Raw genomic sequence first — 17,735 nt, forward strand, 5'->3', positions numbered from 1 at the left:
CCTCCTGCCCCTCCACACACACACACACTTCTAGACTGAAGCTGCTGAATTTCTCACGACTCTAGTTACAATTCTCACGTGGAGATCTCTCCCTGGTCCCCTCCATTGCAACTTATCTCATTATCAACGGCGCCCGGGGCTTAGGCTGAAAAAACACATGCCAAATCATCTGCAGTCTGGTGTTCCGCTAACCCTGAGCTTCAACGATTATTCTCTGCTGAAGCAGGACCCACAGTGTTATTTAAGCAGAGGCATTCACAGAATGCTCCTTATCTAGGATCATTATTCCTGGCACTTAACTCAGAAAGTCTCCCCGTGTTTAGTTCCCTCTTTCCTCTCCTCCATCCACCTTTGGAGAGAGGGCAGAAAGCTTTTGTCATCCGTTCCTCACGGGATCATATGGAAAAGATGAACTAAATCTGCTAAAAGGCGGCAAAGCCAGGATGAATGCAAGATAGCAGCAGCTCTGAAGAAGAAGGTTAGCTTTTTCCAGCCCTCCTCGCCTCGGGCTTTACAGATCCAGAGATTCAGTTTGAATACATTTTCTGGCCTTTTCTTGTGACTGTCTTTGATCAGCATTTCAATAAGAAGATTCACGATCATGTCTCCGTGAAATCCCTGGCATTGGGTGACAATGTGTCTCTCACTGTACTAGTACAGTAAAAATACTGAGTTCCCTGGCAATGAAAGCAGACAATTATTTACCCTGAGTTTTTCCTTTTTCCCCTTTGCATCATTTTGTAACCAGAGGAATAAGCTTTTTTACCAGGGATCATTGGAACAGAAGACGTCACGTATTTCTCATAAACGGGCCTTGGCCTCTGAGGACAGAAATTGGCCAGAGAGCACTTTAATGGAGGGAGGTAAGATGGGAAGTTTTAGCCAAGCGATGGTACAACGGGATAATACTGTGCAATGCTATTGGGCAGTGGGGGAATAAAGCACTATGTTTTTCATCTTTGGACACCTTTGTTACAAGCCTACGTTGGCTCACGAGAAGAGTTTTTGGTCTCTCACTCAGCCTGCTCACGCAATTCACGATTAGACAGCAGAACTCACTGCAACAAGATGCTATTGCAGTCAAGAGTGTAGCAGGATTTTTGAAGTGCATTAGACGTTTATATGGATAATAAGAATATCCAGTATCAGAGGGGTAGCCGTGTTAGTCTGGATCTGTAAAAAGCAACAGAGAGTCCTGTGGCACCTTTGAGACTAACAGATGTATTGGAGCAAAAAGGCTTATGCCACGGGACTCTGTTGCTTTTTACAAGAATATCCAGGATTCAATAGGAAATATTTAAAAAATAAAGTAGTTTTGGAAGGAATGCAGATCTCGTGCTCAGGGCATAAGTCAACCTGTGGCTACTGGGGTTGGGAGGGAAGAGCTTTTCCTGGGGGAAGGTTGTCCCATCCCTGCCTGGGTCTGTTGCATGTTCCTCTGAAGCAGCTGGTACTGGCAGGCCACTGTCGGACACTGGGTATTGGACTAGATGGACTGATATAATTGCGGATCCCAAGGATTTTTCTTGACTTGAGCAGTTCCTGATCTACTCAGGTAGTTCCAAAACGCTCCAATATCCTGCAGGAGTCGCAGTGAGGGGGAACGTGCAGTCCAGCACACAGCTATGGGGCTAAATCTGTTGCCACACATGGCTCACAATAAAACGAGGTTTCTCTAGGGAAGGCAGAGTCTGTATCGTTTCAGCAAGACTTTGTGCTGCAGCTCCGTTGTCAGTCTCTAAACATCACACTTGAGTAAAAGTCCCTTCCTGGCACAACTGCCCGGCTTTCAGTCTCTTGTGCTTTCATAATCCCACTGGTTTCCCAGTCCTCCACAGAGTCCTCCAGCAGGGAAGTCAAGACCTACTATTTCTGAAGTAAAAAAACAAGCCGAAACCACCCACCCCAAACCTACAAATCATCAAGATGTCCTTATAACTCATCAAGAAGCATGAAAAGGTACAGCCCCAATTCCTTCCCTTGTTGCTAAGTCGCCTCTTAAAAACTTCTTTCCCACTATTTTTATTCTCACTGTCAATTTCCTCCTCCAGCTCTGGCTCTTCAGTTACTTGCTCTTTGTTCTCACTTGTTACGCGTGCAGACAGGAAAGCTTCCGCAGGATTTTCAAGTCATGCTTGTCATCTGGCTCGTTTGATCTCTCCCGTTCTCCCCCATTTTTATTAAGCCTTCTTGCTCCTGCACAGCCCACAAAGGGTTCTGAGGGTTTACAGCTTGAGTTCAGGGAATGGGGGGAGGGGGGGAGAAAGACAGCCCTTATGCGAATTTTATGAAGTTAGCAGAAGCCTTCAGTTAATTACATCCTTCCCTTCACTGGGGATTGGTATTATTCTCCATGTAGAACTGCAAAGAAGCACAGTGGCAGAATTGGCCATACAGGAGCTGTATATTATCATGCAATTATGTGGGAGAAATGGCATTCTTGCAGAATATTCGGAAAAGTGCCTTACAGGAATTGTATTGTCACACACTGGGGTAGGGCAAATGGTTATTAACAGCACAGGGTAGGCCAGTGGCTGAGATCATTGACTAAAGGGGGTGCAGGAAGAGGGGTTGCCGTAAACCAGGGAGTTTTTATTCTCTTCAAACCTCTTAAGAACACATCAGGGGAGTGAAGAGGTGCCTCTGAGCAGCGAGGCAGCCGGCGCTGTCACTGGGGCACTCACTGGTGCCGTGGGACTAATTGACTCTCTCCTGCGTTCACTCCCAGTCTCTCTCCAACAAGTTTGAAAGCAAACGGTGAGAGCACAAGGGCTCCTCCTCTCAGCCTGTGGCAGACAGGAAAGGGCCTGGGTCAGGACGACGTGAATCCACGTGAAAGCCACTGGAGGCCACGAGCACCTTCGGCAGGCACAGCCAAGGCAGACGGTTAAGGCTTGAAGTGTATGGTGCTGCCAGGCTGCAAAGGTTTGACACATGAGCACTGGCATGGTGGGGAAGGAGAATGACAGTGTGAGCATGAAAGCTTCAAATTCAATGCCTCCGAATGCGATAGCTATTGGCTTAAATAAGGGGTAGGCAACCTATGGCACGCGAGCTGATTTTCAGTGGCACTCACGCTGCCCGGGTCCTGGCCACCGGTCCAGGGGGCTCTGCATTTTAATTTAATTTTAAATGAAGCTTCTTAAACATTTTAAAAACCTTATTTACGTTACATACAACAATAGTTTAGTTATATATTATAGACTTATAGAAAGAGACCTAAAAACGTTAATGTATGCACGCGAAACCTTAAATGAGAGTGAATAAATGAAGACCCGGCACACCACTTCTGAAAGGTTGCCGACCCCTGGTTTAAATGATCTTCAGTAGCTTGGGCTCGGATGACAGTCACTCACAATATGTTCTCATTCTTTTCGGGTCGCTCCAGTTCGTTGGGAAGATGTAGGGCTAGTCATAGGGGCTAGAGACCGCTGTAACATGGGTTGGTGCCCCCAGCTCACTTAATTCAGCCCCTGCTATGCCTGGACGGGGCTCTCACCCTGCTGTGCCCAGGCACTCAGATCCTGACTTTAGCACCTGCTCCTTCAGTCCCAGGCTCCCCAATGTATTGCATGCCGGGGCGACACTGAAAACTTCTGCAGGCATAGCTTTGTCTAGCAGGGGTGTGATTTTGCTGGTGTCGCTGTGCCAGCAAAAGCCCCACTGTAGGCAGCGACACAGCAGAAAAGTCCTTGTGTTGGTAATAGCTTATTTCATTTGGGGAACTTGCATAAGCTATGCTGACAACAGCACTCTTTTGCCTGTGTCAGCTGCATCTACACTAGGCGGGTTTGCTGATCTACCCACACCAGCAACCCCTTTCTGGTGTAGACAAGGCCCCAGTCCTGTCTGCCAAACCCTTGATTATTCCTGTCCCAGGCTTTTGTATAGCTCTCCCCTGACCTAAAGCAACCACTATGCTATTACAACCGCTGGAATCTCTCACAGTTTTGGTGATACATCTTAATGCTACTTGTGACAACCTCTGCTAGCCAAGACCTTTGGAGAGAGTTTAATTGTGCTGCATTGCTTAGTGGGTTTGTGATCTGGGCCCGTGTCCAGGGATGGACTAAAATGAGCCTCACTTTCAACAGAATCATAGACGGATGATGGAAATAACATCTTGGGCTTGTCTCATCAACGCTTTGGTTGCATAGGAACCTCTCCTGCTTGAACCTAGCTTTGAGGCCTATGTAGATCACTAGGCAGAGAGTTTTATTGTCAAGAATTTCCCCCCTTAATTGCTCTCCTAAGGCAGGATTTGAACCCAGCTCTCCAGTGGCAAAGGGCAGTGTATGAACACATCTGCATGATGTTGGGCCAGACTGCTTTACTGACCTGTGCATGAGGATATTTTTTCCATCTAGGAAGGAGACAATGACAGAAGTGATGGCTGCATGGGCAGGAAGCAAGAATGGCTAAAAATGGCTGGGCCTGGGTAACATTGGGTCTTGCAGACTCCATTGGCAGGGCTAGTTCATCCGCACCTTCCTTTTGTTCCCTCTGTTAAAGTAGCCTCACAACAATCCTATCAAAATTAACGGATGTTGCTTACAATGACTTTAAAGGGAGCACTCAAGAGGGAGTTGGTGAGGTGCTTTTCCTTTCTGCGCTGTTTTCTTCAGTGGACGTGTGTTACAGGGGATCTTCCTTCCCCAGATCTTAACATTTTCGTTGTTGAAACACCAAAGGAAGAGCTGCAATAATTACTCTTGTCATTGAGGGGGCATTGAGTGTCTAAGTTGGCTGGCAACCAGGGGTTCCAATTTCCTTGCTCAGGGAAGATTGCATTCCTGATGCCTTTTGGATCCTTTGCCCTCTTTTCTTCTCTTGGTGCTGGAGTGAAATGTGGTGCACTCAGGACAGCTTGAAACTGTGATGCCTTTTCGTTGTCTGTGTATGATGCCCTTTAGTGTCTATGAACTGTCTGCCTGCCAAGATGGCAGCCATTTTGTTCTCAGGGTTATTGCAGACTGTTACAGGGTAGATGCTCACACCATGCTCTTTCAGGGAGACTTTACTTTTTTTTTTCTTGTTGATTTCCTTTCTCTAAAGTAGGGTGTTTTGGACCAAACTTACATTTACACATGCATAGAGTAAACACACACAACAGGAACTGCTTTAGTTCAAAGAAACCATCAGCATTATGGAGTCTCTAATAAAGCGTCACACACTATAGCCTTGTTAGGCGATAATTTATGGTGTGACAGAGGGATGTGTTTGCCTATCATCTCACTGGAAATGGAAGAAGGTGCCATCTTTCTTTACTTGGAGGCTGGCCAACTGCCCCATTCCCCCATGAGACCTTGGGTAGGAAAAGGGGGGAAAATGAAATTTTCTTGGACTATTTTCTCCCCTCCCTGAATTTTGAAATTCAATTGAAAGTTCAGAATTTGAAAAATTTCAACCAACTCTATAGTTGGTTCCATCTGGAGTTGGTGCAGTAGGTAGAGATAGAGACCCACAGCCGAAGATGTAATTGACCTGCAGATTTCTGGACACCGGGGGCCAGTTTTCAAAAGAGCCCTATTAGATGCACATTTCATACTAGGTGCACAATAGGAGCTGAGCTCTTGAAAATATGACCCCAACTGTGAGGACTGAGCAAATTTCAAAATGTCATCAACATTCTGAATTTGGAGGGGTTTTTTGGTGGGATGGGGAGTGGGTGAGAAAAGTTAGATTTTTTTTTTTCATAATTCCTCTAGCCTGATTTTTGGACCAATTATAGAGGTGGCTGAAATTGTCAAAATTCAAGGTTGTGTGTTGTGTGAATTCCTCCCCACACCCAGGATCTTGTGGGGTGACTCTGCAATCTCCTAAAAAGCAAGGCAGGCGACTCCAGAAGGCTAAGTTAATAATTTTGAACTCATGTAACTGAAGGGGGTAAAATTGTTCAAGATTAAATGGAAAACATCAAAATCAGATAAAACAAAAAGTAAAAACCATTTTTTTTTAAAAAAAAGCAAAGCTTGCGTTATATAAATGCACTGGTACTTGTGTGTGTGTGTGTGTGTGTGTGTACATGGGACACTCCTCTCTAGTGGATGGAATCAGAACTGCTCAACTGTGTCTCATAGGCTCTATATTGCAGAGAGCTAATGGAGATTTTCCTTTAACTCGAGTAGTAGGGATATGTGACTCAGGGGCATTGTATGTTTTTACTGGCTACTGAATGCAGTGTAATGACCACCATAAAGTCCTAGGTGGCCTGAATTTGTTATCATGCTTCATTGATTTGTATTTTGGAAAACTTACATTTAATTCAATTTCTCTCTCTTTCTCACCTTTCCCCACACCTGCCCCTTTTTGTCTTAAATCAGGATTCTAGCCACCGCTGGGACTGATTTTGACCTACGAACCCTGCGAGCTGTTCGGGTATTGAGACCTTTGAAGTTGGTGTCAGGAATCCCAAGTAAGTGTAACGAGAATCATTGCAACATCATTGTCGTTGTCAGTGAGGCCCTCTGGCCGTTAGGGTCTGTGTCCTCTGGACTATATAGTCTTCTCCCTGCTTCCTATCGCACTGGGGTGCCCTGGCTTTCCATGCCTGGGACCTGATTTTCCATTGCTCTGTGTCGTGTGTCAGCATTTACACCTATGCAAAGGGAGTGCAAAGTGCTACCACATTAGGCCCTAGGGTTGGAACGTCACAGATTTGGTGCTTGAGACTTCTTCACTCTGGGGCTTGATCTGTACTCCAAGCACTGCCAGATGCCAAGTTTGCCAACCTTCTGGCCCCCCAGTGCTAGAATTCCCAAGGGTCTGGCCTCCCATGATACTCAGGCCTGTAAGTAACACCAGGTAAGGGCAAGGCGGATAAAGGGACAGTCTCTATAATCAGGTTTTCACCATAGGCAACTTGATACTTTGTGTTAGTGTGAAGGGCCCAGATGCTCTGGTGAGGGGCACTGTAGAAATACAGGGGACTCCTAGTGATATCTGTTCATTTTTCCCTTGCTGAATTTGGAACGGAAGCATTTTCCATGCAGCATGAGGCAGTGAGAGGAAATTGTTTCCCTTTTAAATGGGATGCACTCACATGAAGCTCAGCTCTTCATCTTGATTAACTCATTAGCATCCTTCTCCTCCTCTCAAACAGCAGCCTGGAGTTTCAGCTCTGCTCCAGAGATGGTTTCTTGCAGCCAGAACACCAGGGGCTGTGCAGAGCTGATGGGGAATGCGTTTCCCTGCCTGGAAACTTGAGACAGCAGTGTCCTTTTGGGAGCACAGATTACATAGGCATTTCCCATCCAGAAGGAAAGGGCTTGTGACAAGCTGGCCTTTATTTCTTAATCTGTATTTGAAATTAATTTGAAACAAAGACTGTGAATGGCTAGCCAACTACAAAAGCAGTTTCTCCTCCCTTGGTGTTCACACCTCAACAGCTAGAAGAGGGCCTCATCCCCCCTGATTGAACTAACCTCGTTATCTCTAGCCTGACTCACTCTTGCTTGCATATTTGTACCTGCCTCTGGAAATTTCCACTACATGCATCTGACGAGGTGGGTATTCACCCACGAAGGCTCATGCTCCAATACGTGTGTTAGTCTATAAGGTGCCACAGGACTCTTTGCTGCTTTTATTTGAAATTAATAGTCATAGTGAAATGCCCTTGATCTGTTAAGCACCAATCAACAAGTGCTTTTTGAGCGTGCAAGGCCATGTAAATAGACAGGATAAAGCATTGGAGAGGAAACTAAACTGAAATGACTTGTCTAAGATCACCTGATAAATCAGAGCTGAGACTGGAACTCACATCTCCTACATCCCAGTCTAGGGCTTTATCCACTAGGCCATTGACTGACCCGTCTTCCCAGCCCACTCTTGAGGTGCTTTGACAGTGCGGGGAAGGATTGTCCTGCCATTGCCCCAGCTGTGTGTGGATGAAGAGCAGCTTCCACTCCCCAGGGCTGTAAATCCGGCACCTTTCTCTAGCATGAAATTCATATGAAAAACCAAAGCAAGTTGAATAAAATAACCATGATCCCATATAGGAACTGCAGGGAGGGTGAGATCACAGATACGAGAGTTTCTTAAAGGAGAACAACTCACCTCTCCATTGCATAAAGGCATCCTTGAGCAGAGCGATCAGCACGAGGAGTATGCACCACATAAGTCCAGCGTACACCTTCTTCTGAGAGTGTGAGTGGGACTTCCGTGGCACAGAGGCTGTGTGCTGGCTGGCTGCATAGGGGCGAATTTCACCTCACTATCACCACAACATTACCCCCTTCCATGGAACACTCTAGAGCCCCAGCCAACTTTCTAAACCTGATTATCTGGTGGGAGAGAATCTTTTGATTCTCCCATTTTGATACGTACATACGAGAAAACAGCCACGTTTTGTTTCAGGGGCACTTATGCCTTATGAAAGCCGACATTCAACTTAATCCAGCCAGCCACAACTCTTCCGCCCCTTGAGCAGAGTCATAACCATAGGTCGGGGTGGCCAACCTGTGGCTCCGGAGCCACATGCGGCTCTTCCGAAGTTAATAAGCGGCTCCTTGTATAGGCACCGACTCCAGGGCTGGAGCCACAGGCGCCAACTTTCCAGTGTGCCAGGGGGGTGCTCACTGCTCAACCCCTGGCCCTGCCACCCCTTCCCGCCCCCACCCCTGAGCCTGCTGTGCCCTCGCTCCTCCCCCCCCAGCCTCCTGCACACTACGAAACAGCTGATCGGGAGGGAAGGGGAGACGCTGATTGGCGGGGCTGCTAGTGGGTGGGAGGCACTGGGAGCTGATGGGGGCTGCTGACGTATTACTGTGGCTCTTTGGCAATGTACATTGGTAAATTCTGGCTCCTTCTTAGGCTCAGGTTGGCCACCCCTGCCATAGATTTAAGACATACTATAGCTCTGCTGTACAATTTAAAGGCTGCTTTGGCACCTGAGAGCTTTATAATCCTTCCCCCCTGCAATACACACACAGTCCTTAGATGTGCTGAATGCTGTCCTAATATGCTCTCTCCATGTGTCTGTATTTTTTCCCAGCGCAGATGAGTGTTTTTCTGTGTTGACCTCACTTAAGTTTTACAAGGCAGTGGGACAAAGATGATCCTTTATTCCCATTGCTCCAGTGTGGGCCCCACAGCCAAGGTAGCTTTAAACAGGTGATTAACAGGGCATTGCTTTCCTTATGCACATCTGCATAAAATTATCTGACAGCTTTATCTCTTCGGCTTCTCCTCTTTTCTCCCCTGTTTTAATTGAAACTGAATTTGAGTGCTGGTGAAAAGGCCCAAGATTGGAAGCCCCAGAGATTGCAGGCCTCTGGTTAGCCACAAGATGGGTATGCTAAATGTAAAAAGCAACAGAGGGTCCTGTGGCACCTTTAAGACTAACAGAAGTATTGGAGCATAAGCTTTTGTGGGTGAATGCCCACTTCGTCAGTCTTGCATCTGATGAAGTGGGCATTCACCCACGAAAGCTTATACTTCTGTTAGTCTTAAAGGTGCCACAGGACCCTCTGTTGCTTTTTACAGATTCAGACTAACACGGCTACCCCTCTGATACTAAATGTAGTGACACCACTGCCTTTTTGTTTATAAATGGGTCTCACTTAAAGCAGGGCAAAATTTTTCCGACTAATCATTTAGTCACTGAAAAATGCACTTGGGGTTGACTGAAATGATTTGCAAATTTGCGTGGCGTTTGCCAAATCGTTTCAACCAAACTGAAAAAGTCTATGTATGTCGGTAACGTCGATAATGTTTCATTTGGCCCCACAAAAATTCTGTTTTGATTTTTCAGGCTTTTGTCAGAAGCAAAGAAAAGGAGTCCTAAAAATGACAGGGGAGGGGAGGAGGCGGTGATGATGTTGGCTCCCTTTATAAGCTTTAGCCCCCAGGTTAGGGCATTCAGTGGGGATGTGGGAGACGCAGGTTCAATTCCCCTCTCTACCTGATGTAGAGTAGGCATTTAAACTTGCACACTTGGCAATGGGATATTCTGGTATTGGGCTTTCTCAAACTCCCCTCTTGAAGCTGTTCCACTTTTTATCAATAATTATAGTCTCTGGAGTAGGGCCTTGAAGTTATGTCTCCCACCTCTCCGGCGAGTGTGCTAACTACCAGGCTGTAAAGCATTCTCGCTTTTCCCCACCTGGCCAAGTGACTGTGACTTACCACGATGCTCTCTCTGACCCACTGACTCCTTGGCCTCTGTGGGACATGAGAGTGCTAAATTCACGCCAATTGTGGCAGTAGTATTTTTGGTATTTGGACCCATGCTCTGGGCACTGGCTTGAGACCACCATCACGTTTCACATGAGTCACTGAACAGCTTTTAGGACCTGGCCTGGCTCCCACTGATGCTAATTGGAAGATTTTGATGGGATTTGGTTTGGAGCCTTAATCCTTACTGAGCAGGGAAAGTTTTGAATCAATGACCTAGAAGAAAGAGGCATTGCAGGACACTGGATTTTTAATAAAATGCTCTGGATTGGCAAACTCCCCTGCCCTCCAAAAAACCCTTTTTTCTCCAGTCACTGACTACAATAATTTCCTTGCTTCCTACAGGTTTGCAGGTTGTCCTCAAGTCCATCATGAAGGCCATGGTGCCCTTGCTCCAGATTGGGCTGCTTCTCTTCTTTGCTATCGTGATGTTCGCCATCATTGGGCTGGAGTTCTACATGGGGAAGTTTCATAAAACCTGCTTCTCAAACGAAACAGGTGAGATTGAGCTGCTGCTGCTGTTCCCTCAGTAAGTCAGCAGGGCACACGTTATCCATTTGAGGGCCTAGTGTTGTCTCTCAGGGAAGTGACACGTAAGAAAGGTTGAATTCCACAGGGTTTTTTGTGATGAGACTTAAAGCCAAAGTCCAGGAGCTTGTCTAGTGATGACCTCTTGACCCAGAGGTAGCCTGGCAAAATTCCAGTTGGCATAATTACCTTCTGTCTCCCTTATTCACCCTGCAGTTTGACTTGGATGTAGTGGGCCCAGTTTTCTGCTGCTATAAGTCCGTGCAGCTTCCCTGGCCCAGTACTCTTCACTTCCTGTCCTAAACTATTGTGTACTGAGCCTGTTTCCGTTTTTTCCAGGCTAATTTGTGTGTAACATTTGATTAAGACGATTTCCAGTTTTTGTCTCTACGGTCATTCAGTCTTCTTCAATTTCTCTTTTCCATTCAAGTTAGTTTTCTGATTCTTATTTTCCTCCGTGTTTTCTGGCTTTCTTCTAGCTGATTACACCACAGCCTTCTATATTAGACCCCTTTCTCCCTCCTGCTCTGTTTTCTTTTTTCCCCTTCCACTCCTTCTCTCCCTCCCGGCCCACCTTCTCTCAGTGCCGCAGAACACTTGGGTGTACACATGCGACTGGCAACCAGATAGATTCTCCTCTCATTTCCAGCACTGTAGCTCCATTGGATGGATTTACTCCCAGTTTACACCAGCGTGTGTAAGAGGCAGCTCAGGCCCTCAGTTTGTGTGTGTGTGTGTGTGTGACTTTTGCATTGTAACTGGCAACCAGGCACTCATGGCGCTGGCTGGATGCAGTGACTTTTGATTTCAAGATGATTGGGGTTCTGATGTGCAGCTGTTTATTTGTGAGATCTCTAGAGGTTGCTGGGATAAGAGACAACACCATAGGATGAAGCGTGGGTTGGGACAGATGGCGAGCAGCAGGGAAGTCAGAAAGAGAGACAAATGAAAATTCTGGGAGGAGGACACGGGGTGAAGGACTTCACAGAGAGGGGTGTCAGAACTGGATGGAGCTTTGAGAAGGGCAGGCTGAGGGTGTGACCGTGAAGATGAGTGGGAGGGACAGTCCAGAGCTGGTGAGAAAGAGGAACTGGAAGGCCACTAACTAAGACTGGCCATCGATGTGATGGTTGACGTCCCTGTGAATGAGGAGAGACGGGCAGATGGAAAAATCAGTCAGAGAGGAAGAAAAGTCCAGAGGGATGGTTCCGAACCCGGCTGAGGGAGAGACGAAGGAGGGAGTAGAGTGCGAGCAGGCCAAAGCTGAGAAGGAGGGGTAAGAATGAGGGGCTATAGCAGATGAGAGGAAGGAGGAATCTATGGCATGACCACAGTCTTCCAGGTGGGGCGTGTAGGAAACAGAGAAGGAAGTACTTGCGTGGGATTTGGGAAGAGTGTGATACAGGCTGCTGGAGCATGGCCGGGGATGTTTAAGTACCAGTGTCTTGTAAGGGCGACATGGCTGGGCCCTTAGGATGCTCTGTTACAGAGTGTACAGTCTGCATAGCATATCCCATGTCCGGGCGGAGTGCTCACAGCTAGCACTGTGAAAATCCTGGGGATCGGTCCTGCTTTAGCAGGGGGTGGGACTAGATGACCTCCTGAGGTCCCTTCCAACCTTGATAGTCTATGATTCTAAGTGTCTACACGCTGACCCCTCCCATCTGCTGCACTGACTCCATAGTCAGCCCTGCCGTTACACGCAGTCCGATCAGCAATGCAGCACCTGTGGTTAGAGAGAGAGAACGCCCTCACAGCATGTTAATAAAAGGCCAGATAAAGGATAAGGATAAAACCTGGCAATTGCCATAAGAAATGTTGCGGGCTGGAAATGGGAAATTGGACCCTGCAGTGAAAATGACACGTGTCTACCTGCCACTGTGTAATAAACCCCAGAAAATAGAGGAGTAGGGCCTGGACACCCAGAGACCCTTAACTAAGGGCAGGTGCAACATCAGAATAGCTGCTTGAGGTGCAATTTAACTGTAAAAAATGCAGAACGTGTTCTTCTCCCCTCCTCTCCTCTCCCCCGCTCCTCCGGTCAGTTTTTAATCTTTTCATTAACATGGTGCCCAGTTGTATTAGGTGGTGTGGAATCACACAGGGAAAGAGTTCCTACCCCAAGGAGCTTGCAAGCTAAAAAACCTTTTCAGTGATTATCATTAAGCATCTGTTGCATTTATTTATTTAGATTTATACGAACCATAATAAAAGAGTGTCCCAGCCAATGCTCTGGGAGGCCCTTGGCAATTCTGTAAAAACTCTGTTACAATAGTATCTTAAATTGACACAGGGCTTTGCAAACCCAGAGTGAGATACTTTTCTTGTGTAAGGTAAGCGAAACCTGGCACAATGATCCAGGTAAGGGGGTTTGCAGAGAGCTGACTCCAGAGGAAAGCAAGAAGATTGCTGGAAGAAATGGATTTTAAGAAAGGATTTGTAGGAGGGGAAGAGAGCTGTTTAAATGAACAGCTCTTGGGCGGGGGGAAGGGGCTGCCTGTCTTTTTGTTCTGTGTTTGTACAACAGCCCAATGGGGTTCTGGTCAAGGACTGGGGCTCAGAGATGCTACCACAATTCAAATGGGTAATAACAATATTGCTGGCCAGGGAGTGGAAGATCTTTCCCAAGCGGAGATGGCTGTGTAAGCAGTTATATAGAGCTTTGCTTTTTCAAAGAGCTTTACGGCTATTAGTTAAATGATCCTTACAACCCCGCCCCAAGTGAGCTGGGTAGCTATTTAAATAGGTTTAAAAAGGCTGCCTGGCCATTGAATGATGTGGGGCTTTCAGCTCTGTTCTGGGCTCAGAAATAACTTCCATCGAACACACGCACAAGGCCTCTGAGCAGCAGCATGGGAGGCAGTGTTCCCTAGTGGTTAGAGCACCGGGCTGGGACTCAGGAGACACGATTTCTATTCCCTGCTCTGTCAGTGTGTGACTGGCTGACCTTGGGCAAATCACTTCCCTTTGTGTTTCCCCATCTGTAAAATGGGAGTAATGATACTGGCCTTCTGGGTAAGGTCCTTTGAGATCTCCTGATGAGAAGCGCTAGATAACAGCTAGGATTGTTCCTATTTTACCCCCATTTTCTAGCTGGAGGAATAGAGGCACAGAGAAGGGAAGTAACTTGCCCAAGCTCACCCTGCAGCTCACGTGATAGAAATGGGGATGAGGTTTCAGGGGCTGGTTTCTCCATTCCCTTGTGCCATGTGGAGTCATTTATGCCAGTGCAAACGGAGCGTGAAAAGCTCCTGAATCCACCTGGGAATGACTGGCGTGCAAGTGACAGCGTGGGGTCAGGGCAGCGGACAATTTGGTCCTAGCTCTCTAGGGTGATTGAGGGGATGCAATTGGGGAGATGTTTGTTTGAGATGATAGACGATTGCAAGGATATGGGAGCAGAGACACAGGTGGGAGTCAGGGCTGGTCCACACTTAGTCCGGACTTCGGACTAAGGTACGCAAATTCAGCTACGTTAATAACGTAGCTGAATTCGAAGTACCTTACTCCGGACTTACCGCGGTCCAGACGCGGCCGGAAGTCTCCCCCCGTCGACGCCGCGTACTCCTCTCGGCGAGCTGGAGTACCGGCGCCGATTGTGAGCACTTCCGGGATCGATCCGGGATCGATTTATCGCGTCTTAACCAGACGCGATAAATCGATCCCAGAACATCGATGGCGTGCCTCCGGACCAGCCGGTAAGTGTAGACTAGGCCTCAGACTGTTTGGGGCCTTGCAGGTGAGGAGGATGATCTGATGTGGTAGTGAGACAGCCGTCGTCTGGGCTGACGGACTGGGGCTTGAACTGGGGACCTCCAGAGTGGAAATCATGAGTGGCTAAAGAGCCAACACCCCTAAGGGGGAGCTGTAACAACTCACATCCTAGGTGAATCGGACTAGAGGGAGACCTGTAACACGTCTACACTGGTGGGTTACACTAGGAGACTGCCAACGAGTGAGTGTGAGGAGGGGAGAGCCCTGGATAAAGAAGATGGCTAGAGTGGTGGTGTTTTGCGGTAGACCGGAGGTGGGGAGAGGTGAGAACCAGGGGTCCCAGGGAACAGAAGGTTCAAGTGATCAGGTGTTGGTCTAAGCATCGCGTAATACTCTTCTTTATGCCCTTGGCAAAGCACCACTTAGAATTCTCAGCCTTTTCCTCACTGACATGGCGGGTTTGGTGGGTGGGGCAAAGGAGGGAAAGTGTTAGGTAGTTGCTGGGTTTTTTCCCGTTTTATGTTTGTAGCTTCTTTAAAAAAAAAAAAAAAAAAAAAAGCCACAGTCTCATTCATGGTCACTTGGGAGCCATCTTGGTGGACAACATCACAATGATGTTATGACTGACAAATCTCTAGGCCAAGCGGAAGGCTGAGCCCTGTTTGTGGCATGTGATGTAACATACCCAGCTTAGCACTGCTCTTGGAGTAGCGCTCAAGTATGGAACTGGGAGCCCAGCCAGAAGCGTGTGAGTACCATACATCATGGCATCTGGCATCTCGACAGGAGGGAAGCAGGGCCAGCTCCAGAATGAAGGTTATGACCTCCTTAAAGCCTCCACCTTACCAGCATATGAAGGAGTCGCTGTTAAAGGGCACCATGCAGCTCTCTGCGCTGTGGTTAATGTGTTCATCTACAGATGAATTACAGAAATTGATTCTACCCAGTTCTCTCTCCTCCCCTCCTCGCTGCATTTCTGAAAAGGCAGCGGGCGAGGTTTCCTGGATCTGGAATCCCTCGTGTGCAGGGAAAGCAAAGCATCCCGCTAATCTAATCAACCCAGCCTTTTAAACCTAAATGCCTAATCTCAGAAGAGGTGCATTAACAAGCTCAGGTCCATTTGCTCTGAGCATTGACTTCAGGGTGGAAATATGAACCTCCTCAAGGAGCTGCATCCCTGCAACAGTAGTCGGTCTGGGGATCTGGGGAGTTAGGGGGATTCAGGCCTGGCCTTGTTCCCAGTCCCCAAATGAAACAGTCACTTGGGATTCTTATGGAAACCAAGAAGCAAAGAGCAGTAATTCAGAAAGCCGGTGAGCTCATGGGATATGAATGGAAATGTCATGGCTCACATCGACACAGCTTTAGTAATATGGCACAATGGGCTGTTCTGAGTTTATGGAAAAGACACTTTTTGTTTTGGTGAAAACCAGGCAAAAGTCTAAGATAGACTCACACATTAGTGTGCGATTTTCACTGAATATGTGATATATTTTCCACTCTCCATAATCTTCCATGCACTCATGTGTTGCTGACACAGAGAATTCTTTTATGCACACCCATTTGCACATATTCTCATTCATCATTCCCTGCTTACCAGACTCCAGAAGTTATGGCTACAAAATTGTGTTGAGATAGGAAGGCACCACACCCGTTTCTGAATTTTCCTTTGGACGCCTACCTAGTCCTTTGACACATGCACTAGAGATTATGGGCCAATTCTGCATTGTTACACCAGTGTAAAAATCCAGAATAATCCCACTGAAAGCAATCATGTTATCCTGGATTTATAACTGAGATCAGACTGGGAACTCTTTGGGGTCTCTCCTTTTGAGTTTGTGTAGACTAGAGGTTTGTTTTAACTTGAGTTAATTGATTGATTGTTAACTTGAGTTGCTAAAAGACTAATCTAGATGTGACCCAAACAGTTGTTCTGTGATGCAAACCTTTGTGGTTTAGTTGTATCCTGGGACAAACCTTGGTGGCATGGATTTAAAAACAGGTTAGCATTTAAAAACTTGAGTTAACTAGTATTCAGTTACAAGAACTCTAGACTTGAGCTGGGTGAAAATATTTCTTGTGATCCCTTTTTTCACCAAACAATGCAGATTCAGGTTGACTGAAACAATTTGAGAATTTGGACTGATTTTGCCAAATTGTTTGTCAGGGGGGAAAAAAGGAAATGTCTTCAGAAATGTCAAAACTCTTCATTTCAGCATGTCTGAAACAAGCATATTCACTGATTTGCAGAGCCCTACTCTAGGCTGTGGATGTACAGCTCCTAGCCCAATGGGGCCCTAATCTCAGTTGCAGCCGGTAAATCATTACTGGGATACAAATGATGATAATTTGGCCGCATCACTTTGCAAACTTTTTAAAAAAATAGTAAGTGGAATAGCTAATTCCGATTCCCTCCCCTGCACTCTCTTTTTCACATGGACTTTAGAAGACCCGACTTGTTTGTCATGTCTCCTGCTCATAAGGTAATCAATACATGTAGTAATAGATGTTCATTGCCTTTAGAAAGGATTACCTTGTAACAAAAGGCCAAACGTCAGAAAGCCGGCCGCGCTTTTCCAAGGGGCCCCTGGAGAATTGTCCTCAAAGACTTTATTTTCTTCTTTCTTCTTGCTGCCTTGCCTCAGTAAACCCTTCAACATCCATTACAAGAGCCAAAGCAACCCACACGGGAGCCTGAGGGCAAAACCTTGTAGTAAAGGGCTGGTGAGATGGGAAAAGGTTGCTTGCACACACTGTATTGTGAAATACCACAGAGCCAGGCTGCCAGACTTTCCTCTGCAGGCTTCTTTCTGTGTAATCATTATTATTATTTATTATTATTTTATTATTGTTATTACTGATTTTTTCCCCCTTCAGTGAATTTGATTTAGTAAAGTCCGATTCTCATTGCCCCTGCCCTCGCGATGTCTTTCTGTAAGGACCTTTTCCTCTGCCAGCGTGTTATAAAGGGGCCTTCGTGTAAACGAAAAACGTGGCCTGGTGAGTTTATTTACTTTGAGAATCCAGCCCTGGGCTCCCAAAGCTTCTCCATCAACTGCAAGGTGGCAGAGTAATAACTGCTCCAGATAACAGTAAGCATGGAAACCAAGAGGAATATGGATATAAAGTGACTTTAATTTTTGGTGGGAGAGGAGGGGATTTGAGTGTCTACCTGACAGGTGTCAAGTATCAGAGGGGTAGCCGTGTTAGTCTGAATCTGTAAAAAGCAACAGAGGGTCCTGTGGCACCTTTGAGACTAACAGAAGTACTGGGAGCATAAGCTTTCGTGGGTAAGAACCTCACTTCTTCAGATGCAAGTC

The 17,735-nt window shown here is 46.7% G+C and overlaps 1 protein-coding gene across 20 annotated transcripts in view; it reads left to right on the plus strand.

The window, feature by feature from the left end:
* Positions 1–17,735, plus strand: part of CACNA1B (calcium voltage-gated channel subunit alpha1 B) — a 504,183-nt gene that overhangs the window by 185,883 nt on the left and 300,565 nt on the right. For all 20 annotated transcript variants that reach the window (XM_034793506.1, XM_034793514.1, XM_034793505.1 and 17 more), the window contains exons 4-5: positions 6,324–6,415; positions 10,519–10,671. In XM_034793506.1, the coding sequence (XP_034649397.1) occupies positions 6,324–6,415; positions 10,519–10,671 (245 nt within the window). The remainder of the gene's footprint in view (positions 1–6,323; positions 6,416–10,518; positions 10,672–17,735) is intronic.

The sequence above is a fragment of the Trachemys scripta genome, chromosome 17, assembly GCF_013100865.1.
Source record: "Trachemys scripta elegans isolate TJP31775 chromosome 17, CAS_Tse_1.0, whole genome shotgun sequence".
NCBI classification, from domain to species: domain Eukaryota; kingdom Metazoa; phylum Chordata; order Testudines; family Emydidae; genus Trachemys; species Trachemys scripta.